Source organism: Dasypus novemcinctus, chromosome 12, assembly GCF_030445035.2.
Source record: "Dasypus novemcinctus isolate mDasNov1 chromosome 12, mDasNov1.1.hap2, whole genome shotgun sequence".
Lineage (NCBI taxonomy): Eukaryota > Metazoa > Chordata > Mammalia > Cingulata > Dasypodidae > Dasypus > Dasypus novemcinctus.
Window position 1 is genome coordinate 63,593,242 of NC_080684.1, and position 9,233 is coordinate 63,602,474.

General features: G+C 31.3%; 1 protein-coding gene across 1 annotated transcript in view; it reads left to right on the plus strand.

The window, feature by feature from the left end:
* PTPRQ (protein tyrosine phosphatase receptor type Q) overlaps window positions 1-2,311 on the plus strand; it is a 228,818-nt gene extending 226,507 nt beyond the window's left edge. Inside the window, exons 44-45 of the mRNA XM_058308484.2 lie at window positions 745-868; window positions 1,107-2,311. Coding sequence (XP_058164467.2) covers window positions 745-868; window positions 1,107-1,144 — 162 coding nt within the window. The 3' untranslated portion in view covers window positions 1,145-2,311. The remainder of the gene's footprint in view (window positions 1-744; window positions 869-1,106) is intronic.
* Window positions 2,312-9,233: the final 6,922 nt, after the last annotated feature.

A 9,233-nucleotide genomic window follows, 5' to 3' on the forward strand; every position in this document is an offset into this window, starting at 1 on the left:
TCTTTCAGAGTCAGGCATGTTTCTTATGAACAAACGAGACTGACTTAAAGATAGTTATTCTTAATTATCTTTGGGAAATGTACACTCAGAAATAGTAAAATGTTCCTGAATTATATTGACTACCTTTTAACAACCAAGACCGTACTGAATTTAGGCCAAAATATTCAGATGAAATGGTGGGAGTCCTTGTACAGTACCTGAACATTTGGATACTGCATCACCAACAGCCCTGTATTTATAAATAAGAACCAAATACTTGACATGAAGTCGGCAAAATGTTCAGGTGATTGATTAATAGAATTAAATATGGTGGTGGTGTATAGATATACTCACTCACAGATTTCAAAAGTAACTTTAGATCAGCATTTCAAAAATCATTTCTGACTAGAACACTATTTGTAAGAAAAGTTCATCAATTAGACCTAATAAGAAAAGGGAAACTCATCAACAAATTTAAATAACATAATTTGTCACTTTTTATGATCACAGCAAGAAAGATATATTAACATTTGGTGTTCAATGACAAGCATTAAAAAATTACTTGAAACTGCAAGAAACCATAGGAGTTTAGAAAACCGTGTTTTAAATGGCACAAAATCATTTATTCATAGTAATAAATTCTATCTATAAGCTATTTAATATTTGTTGCAGTCAATATTATTTTTCACTATAACAGGATAGTTCCACATATAAAAGAATCTCCACTGTACCCTTTTGTTTAACCACTCTTTCTTTGGTACCTAGGCCCAGTATATCTTTTTACACCAGTGCATTCTGGACCTATTATCAAGTAAAGGAAGTAATCAGCCCATCTGTTTTGTGAACTATTCAGCACTTCAAAAGATGGACTCCTTGGATGCCATGGAAGGTAAACAGAGATGGCGTGCCCAATTTGCTAGTATACTACTTAGTGCAAGATCCTTAATATTAACTATAGGCTGAAAAGGTTTTAGGATCTTGGTAAGTGCACATGCCATTTTTAAATTCTCTTTAATCTAACTAAGGGTAACAGACTTTCTATTTGTACTATGTTTTGACATGGAGCGTAAAAATCTTTTAGTTTGTTAGCCTAATTCTCTTTTGTGACATATTACTTTACGTTACAGGTGATGTTGAGCTTGAATGGGAAGAAACCACCATGTAAATATTTAGAACAAAAATTACAACTGGAAGATATTTTCAAATCCCAGGCGCCAAAATCATCCTTCCCATTTGTCTGAGTTGAAATTTGTAAGCTTAAAGAAATGTCCACACTTCCCTTACTGTGCCTTATTAAATGTATCAACCATTTAAGAATGGTTCTAGAAAACAGCAAATTCAGGATAGATGTTTGTTTTATACAGAACAAATATTATGCATTTAAAATGTTTGAGAAAAGACATCCCAGAGGGTTTTGAAGCCTCCATATGTTGAAATGAGCCAAATATGAAATTATTATATTAGCATTAATGTTTCCATGTGAATTGTCCCTATGTATTGGATTTAATTTTTAACAAAAGTTGTAGATGTTGATTCAGTGTGTTATTTTGGCCTCCAGGGTGTTGACGTTTCTTGTGGATAATTTCCAGGACTGTCATAATGATCTGTACTTCTATGTATGCCCCTGTGTTTTGAATCCTCTGTTTTATGAGTGCTGAGATACTATCTCATGATCCTCAACAGCTGAACAGTAACCCCCTGACACTGCAGGGATTACTTAGCCTTTATACAACACACAGTAGCTCTTCAGGGACACTTAGGGCTATTTAAGTGGCATTGTGGTCTTCCGTTTGAAAAAAACTAAAAGAAAAATTAAACAGTTCAGTTACATATATAAAGTTATAGAGTATCTGTCCAGCCTGCCTACATTTGTAAATTTTCAGGCACAAGCTGTGCAACTATATTGTATATTCAAATATAGAGAAAATTTATCAGAGTATTTGCCCTTCGATGTATATTGAACATATTATTAATAATTTTGAAAAGTTAATTTGACAGAAATGTATAAAAACCATAATAAAAACATGTTATGTGCTGCAAGCTTGTAAACTAGTGATGTGCTTCTGTGGTGCCAACAGAAACTTCAAATATATTATATTAAATGGTCTTTATTTCATTTTCCAAGGTTTATCATTGAGCAGTGTATTTGGTGGAACTGAAAGCAAAGAAAGTAACCAGGTTTTAGCAAATTAGAGAGGTTTTTAAAAAATGATCTTTCACCCTTCATTTTTTCTAGAAAGTGACAAGGTACCAAGTTTTGACTTACATAAAATTACTTTGTTGTAGATTTCACTTAAGGTTCATAAACCTAAATAATACTTATTCTATTTCTTCTCAGATACAAATTATGTCTTGTGCTTGTTTTTACTGTAATATAAAAATAGAAAGTTTGATGACCAATGAATTGAATTATAATGAATTATTTTGCAGCATGATATCAGAGATCCCTATATAAATTTGATTTTCTACTACATATCAAGAATAATTGATCCATCATTTCCCAAGGCATCCATTTATCATAAGTAACTTTAATGTGGAATTCATTAGCTAAGAAATTAAATCCTTCAGCCTCACAAGTAGTCCCTGGAAAAGTATGAAATTTGCTTTCTGTTTTTTCATGGTGAGAAGGTGTAAGTAGATATGATCAACTGCTCTGTTGCAATTAAGTTTACCCTATGGAAAACTACAAAAAACAAGAAGAAATGATGGGAACTTCAAAAGATTCAAGTTGGAGCTGGAAGTTCTTCAGTTTGCTTCAATACTTATGAATATGGATTTTTGCATTCATGGAAGACAGATATATAGCCAGTGAAAAGTATTGCTAAGAATATTTTGTAATGTTTAGAATTATTAGGAAATAAGCAGTACATTCTACAGGCCTGTATATTTTCTATAATATCCATATAACAGATGTGGAACATAGAGTATGTACATCTATTTATGTACATGTGTATGTGTGTATATATATATGTGTGCATGTGTATGTATATGTGTATATATGTGTGTATTTTTATTATGTATATGTATTAATATATTTGTCTGTGTAGTTATAAAACAGTTTTGATATTAGGTGTCCCCTAAAATAGTCTTCTTCATTGGCACATGAATCATCTGAAGATCTTGTTAAAATGCAGGTTCTGCTTCAGTGGGTCTAGGGTAGGGCCTGAGCTTCTTCATTTCTATCAACTTCTCAAGTTATGACGACGTTGCCTGATGTCAGGCCACGCGTGGAACAACAAATCTTTAAAGGGCATTAGGAAGGATCAAAATAATTTCAGTCCCACTTAAAATTATTTGAAAGTTGTTAAAAAATGTATGGAATGTAAAATGTAACAGATGAAGCACCTGTTAAATGTGCATAGTGCATAGTCACTAGCTGTATCATGAAACTATAAAAAGTTAAATTAAAACTCATTTATTGGTGATAGCAAAATTTTCTCTTAATTATATAGTGAAAGGGCCAGTTTATAGCTAAGTTCTATAGGTGGTTACTAAGTGCAAATTTTAATAATGAAGAACATCTGTAACATTTTTAGATCAGATTTGTCAAAATACAATGAGGCGCATGTACAATAAATGAGCAACATGTGTTTCATGTGAACCAAATGAAACCGGAGCCTCTCAGAATAGTTTGCCAGAAACCAGAACAGCTGTGGATATCACCACCACTTTCATCCTGCTTTAAAATGCGTAATTTTCCTCTTTCAGTTTATAGGTAAAATGTATAAGTCTTTTGCGAAAGAAATAAAATAATTAAACCTTGTCCTCTTCCTATAGAAGATGGTGATTCACTTTCCCCATTTGTTACCAAACACTAGATTTTTTAAAAAGGAATTTAAGATCTGCAAAGCATTCTAAAAGGCCATGCTATTATTGTGATAATCAAGTCCATTTTCATGGAGCAATTTTTAGAAAGTTTGCTAGTGCCTGGTACACAAAATTATCTGAAGTTTTCTACTGAACAATATTAAAAAATTTTAAAAAGTGGAAATGTGAAGAAGAAAAAAAAGCTTTTGTAAAGCATCCCATTGGCAAACAGCTGGCCTTCTTAGGATAAGTAATGTTTCATGCTATCACCTTCATAAATATGAATAGATTTGCCATGAGGAATAAGACCTAGTATACCCACCAACTCATGTAGATGTTCTGAGTGATAAATCAGATCACATATATGAAAGGATTTTGAAAAGAACAATGGACTCTACAACCTTAAGATCATCTTTTACTTGGGCAGGTTAAAATGTAGTGTTGATCAGTAAGGCAATGCATCCCACTGAAGGATTATATTGTATTTTGTGTACCAGTCTCATACTCTTGTATATCACTTTCACACACAGATTGAAGAAAAACTTACAGCAGATATATTGTCTTCTGTTAAATAAGATCATTTATTCTTTTTTGTGTATGAATGATTGAGAGCAACTCTTATATTCCCAAGAAATTTATGAACTAAAATTAATAGACATGTACACAAAAACATCAAATGCAATTTGGAAAACAAGTCAAGAAAAGTACTATTTCAGAAGGTTCGGTTGGACTTTCTAAATCAATATCTTTAATACGGTCCATTTGAAATAAAACTTCAGTTTAAAAGAAGGTAGTAAAAAACATTATTCTCCCCTATTACCAAGACACAAATATGCAGAGCCACAAACTTAAAATATTTTAATATTCAATGAAAGTACTTAGACTGGCAAAACATTTTGCTAAATTATAAACTTTAAAAATACTTTCATGTTTATCATACCAATGAATCTTCAAAAAAACTTCAAGATCAACAGTAACACCATATTCAGAGAAGGATACTTAAAGCTTAATTGCTGTGCCCAAGACCGCATTTAATACAGCTAAAACTGAATTTCTCTAGTTCCCAAAAAAGTGCTGCTTCCATTCAGCACTTTCCATTAGTATATAAATGAAAAGCATTTAAATAATGTGAAGTGTTCCCTCTAAAGAAAGGCCATAATTATCACGTGTCTCAATTTCTAAATAGACATGGTTATAGATTTTCCTCTCATCACAGAAAGGTAAACAAAAGAACCCATAAAAATTTTCAGAAGTAACTGAACTCTTAAAATGAATTTAATGGAGTAGAAATGAGTGAAAGTGCTTTATATAAAAATTTATGGGATACTGCTAAAACAGTATTCAGAGGTAAATTTAGAAACTTAAAATGTATTTTTATGATCAAACATAAATGTTTTCGGCATTCAATCAGGAAGCTGGAAAAGTACTACCAAAAAATCTAATGACAGAAAATAAGATCCCATTTATGATAGCACTAAATATGTATGTTACCCACTGTGAATAGAAAAAGATGAATAATGTGCATGATATATTTTTGAAGAAAATATGTTTTCAAATGACAAAAATCCATATAAATGGATACGTACACTACAATCATAGGAGTCAAGTCTCTATATTATAAATATATCAATTTTTTTTCAAATTAATTTTCAAATTTGGTAATTTAGTCTCTAAATTAAAAACCCCAAAATTCTTTTTTTAAATAAAGTGATAAATTTTGAAATGAAAGCAGTAAAGGCCTAGAATATGAAATAGACTGTTAAGAACATGGTAGGAGTATGTTCCTTGCAAATATCAAGAAAAACATTATAACATTAGTAAAGAAGAAAATTTAAAAATCTAGCTGAGGAATGAACAAATTAATTGTCATATAGCCATTAATATAACACAGACAATTATCAAAAATCCAACATTAAAATATATGGTAGACATCTGCTTCTGATTTGAACTAGCTTGACTAAAACTCTGGCTTTAAAAACCCAGAAAAGTAGTCAAAATATGATTTTCAAGTATTAGACGATGGACAGGGCAGGAATGATTCCTGAGAGAAGGGAAACAATGGAAGTAGACCTTTTGATTGTGATAACTTTCTATCTAGAGAAACTGAGCCAGGTTTCAATATTAACTAAGGAAACCCCAGTCAAGTTGGCAGCCTTGTTGAGCTCTGAGAAAAAAGATACAAGTTTGAGGAGGCTTAAAATCTGCAGAAAGTTTTCCTTGAGTCTTTGGTTTGCATACTAAGCCACATGTGCATAGAATAAGACTCTACTAGGTCAGGCAAAGAAGAACTACTTAGGAAAGAAAAACTGCCAGAGAAACAGCACTTAACAGAGAGCTATAAGCTGATCATCTACCTGAAATCACAAAGGGTTGGAAAAGGGCTTCAACAGAGCCCCAGAAGTGGTCATAACAAACTAGACTCCAATATTAAAACTTTAAAATATGGCCTGAAACATGAAGTTAAACTAACTACATTACAGGAAGAGGAAACAAAAGTCCTCAAAACCTTTTCAAATGAAGCCAAGAAAATTCAGACACTATGACATTCACAATACCCAGCATCCAATTACAAGTTACTAGACCTGTGAAAAATCAATAAAGTATGACCATAACCAGGAGACTGATACATTAATAGAAGGAAATGCAGAAATTATACAATCAGCAGATAAGTAGATAAGAGTTTCTAATATAGTTATTAAAATATGCTAATAGATTTAATAGAAACATTAATATAAAGATTATTAGAAACTAAAAAAATTTTAAAAGATGGAAACCAGAATATCTGATGTAAAAATTTTACTGGATTGTATTAATAGCAGAATAGACGTTGCAGAAGACCAGATCAACAAACTCAAAGACAAGCCATTGGAAACTGTCCAAATTGAAGCACACAGACAGTTAAGGGTAAACAAACAAACAAGGCTCCTAAGGGACATATAAAATAATTTAAGAAAGTTTAACATAACTATAATCAGTCCCCAGAATTGTTGGACAGGAGATAGCACAAATATTTGAAAAAAAATCAAAATATTTCCCAAATTATCTGAAAACTATAAACCTACAGAGTCAAGGATTTCATGAAACCTAAACAGATAAATATATGTACACAGATGCACACTCAAGACAACATCAAGACATAATGTAATCAAATTACTTTAAGTCAATGAAAGCATATAGAGGAAAGAGACGTCTGTTCAGGGGATCAAAAGTAAGAAAATCTGCTAACTTCTATTCAAAAACAGCACAAGCCAATGGAATAACATTTTGAAAGTCCTGAAAGAATTTCCTCAATCTGATGAGGGACAACCACAAAAATGTTACAGTTAACATATACTTAATGATGAAAGATTGAAGGCCTTCACCCTAAGACCTATTAAAAAAGTGAGAATGCCTGTTCCTATCACTTCTATTCAACGTTCTACTGATAATCAAAGCCATTACAATAAAGCAAGAAAAAGAAATAAAAGGCATAAGAGTATAAAGGAAGTATTAAAATTGTCTTTTTGAGCAGAGGGCATAATCATGTATAGGGAAAATCCCAAGATATGTAAAAAGAAATAAGTAGCTTTAGAAAGGTCACAGGATATAACATCAAAATACAAAAATAAATTTTATTTCTATATTCTAGCAATGAACAAGTAGAAATTGTAATTTAAAATGCCATTAATACCATCCATATACATCAAGTACTTAAGAAAGGCTTAACAAAATATATACAAGATCTATACACTAAATACACTAAAAGCACCTGAATATTGAAGAAAGGAGTTAAGAAAAACCATTTTTTTAAGAAAAGCATGTTTATGGATTGATAAACTCAATATTGTTAAGATGTCAATTCTCTTTTTGTTGATATAAAGATTTAATGGAATCCCAATCAAAATCCCACTGAGTTTTTTAAAGAATTTTGTAATTTGGTTTTATAATTTATATGGAGTGATACAAATTACCATAATAACCAAAACAATTTTGAAATAGAAGAGAGTTGAGTGATTTACACTATACATTTATAGTTTCACCAAGAAAAAGAATATAAAGTCTCAAAACATTCCCACACATAAATGGTCAACTCACTTTCAACAAAGGTGACAAGATAATGCAATGGGGAAAAGATAGTCTTTCCAAAAATGTTGGAAACAACTGTATTTCATATGGAAAAAATAAATCTTCACTCTTATCTCATATAGCAAACACAAAAATTAACTTGAAATGGATCAGAAACTTAAGTGTAAAGGCTAAAAGTATAAACCTTTAGGGAAAAAAAAATAGAAGAAATTTTTTATGACCTCGAGATAAAGATTTCTTAGAGAAACATAAAAGAAAAAATTGATAAATTTTCCTTCATCAAAATAATAGACTTCTGCCTTTCAAATGATGCTATTAAGAAAATTAAATGTCAAGCTATAGAATGGGATAAAATTTCACAGTACATATATCTGACAAGGGACTTATACCCAGAAAACACACACTCTTTCTCACACACTCACACACATACACACATTACCAGTACATGATATGTTGTTCAACATCTTATTCACCAAGGTAGTGTAAATTAAAATAAAAATGAGGCACCACTACACAACCAATAGCATGACTGAAATTAAATTACACTATAGATTTACAGATACCAAATGTTAACAAAGAGTAACTGGAACTGAAGTACGAAATGTTAGAATTTCTTTGGAAAGCAATTTGCCAACTTCTTATAAATCTATACCTACTCTTGCCATATTACCCAACATCTCTAGTCATACTCCTTTATCCAAGATAATTAAAGCATATTTCCAGAAAAAAATTTGTATTAATGTTCTTAGCAGCTTTATTCAAAAGAAGAAAGAAAAGGAAATACCCTAAGTGCCCTTGCACAGGAAAGGAAAACAAATTGTAGCATACTTGTACAAAAAAATACAACTTGGCAATACAAAATGAATAAAATAGTTCAACACACAAGATCAGGGACAAATCTCAAAACCATTATCTAAGAGAAAACATACAGGCACAAAGGAGTACCCATTATAAGAATCAATTTATATGAATATCTAGAGTAGGTTAACTAATCTTTCATGATAGAGAACACATCATTGGTAACCTAGATGGGGTGTATGTGGGAAATAGATTGCAATCAACAAAAGGGAAATTTTTGGGGGTGATAACCTTCTCTATCTTGAATGGAGTGATATTCACACTATTGTATTCATTTGTCAAAAGTCCTTAAATTTTATACACAAAACGGATGCATTTTATCTTATATAAATTATAGCCCAATAAAGCTAATTAATAAAACAGAAATAATAGTGTCACAATATTTACAATATGCTCTTTATATAAATTTTTTTAGGAGGTACCAGGTATTGAACCCAGGACCTTGTTCATGTGAAGCAGGCACTCAACCACTGAGCTATATCCCTTCTCCTGTAATGGTTTAAAATACAACACGTAGTCCATAT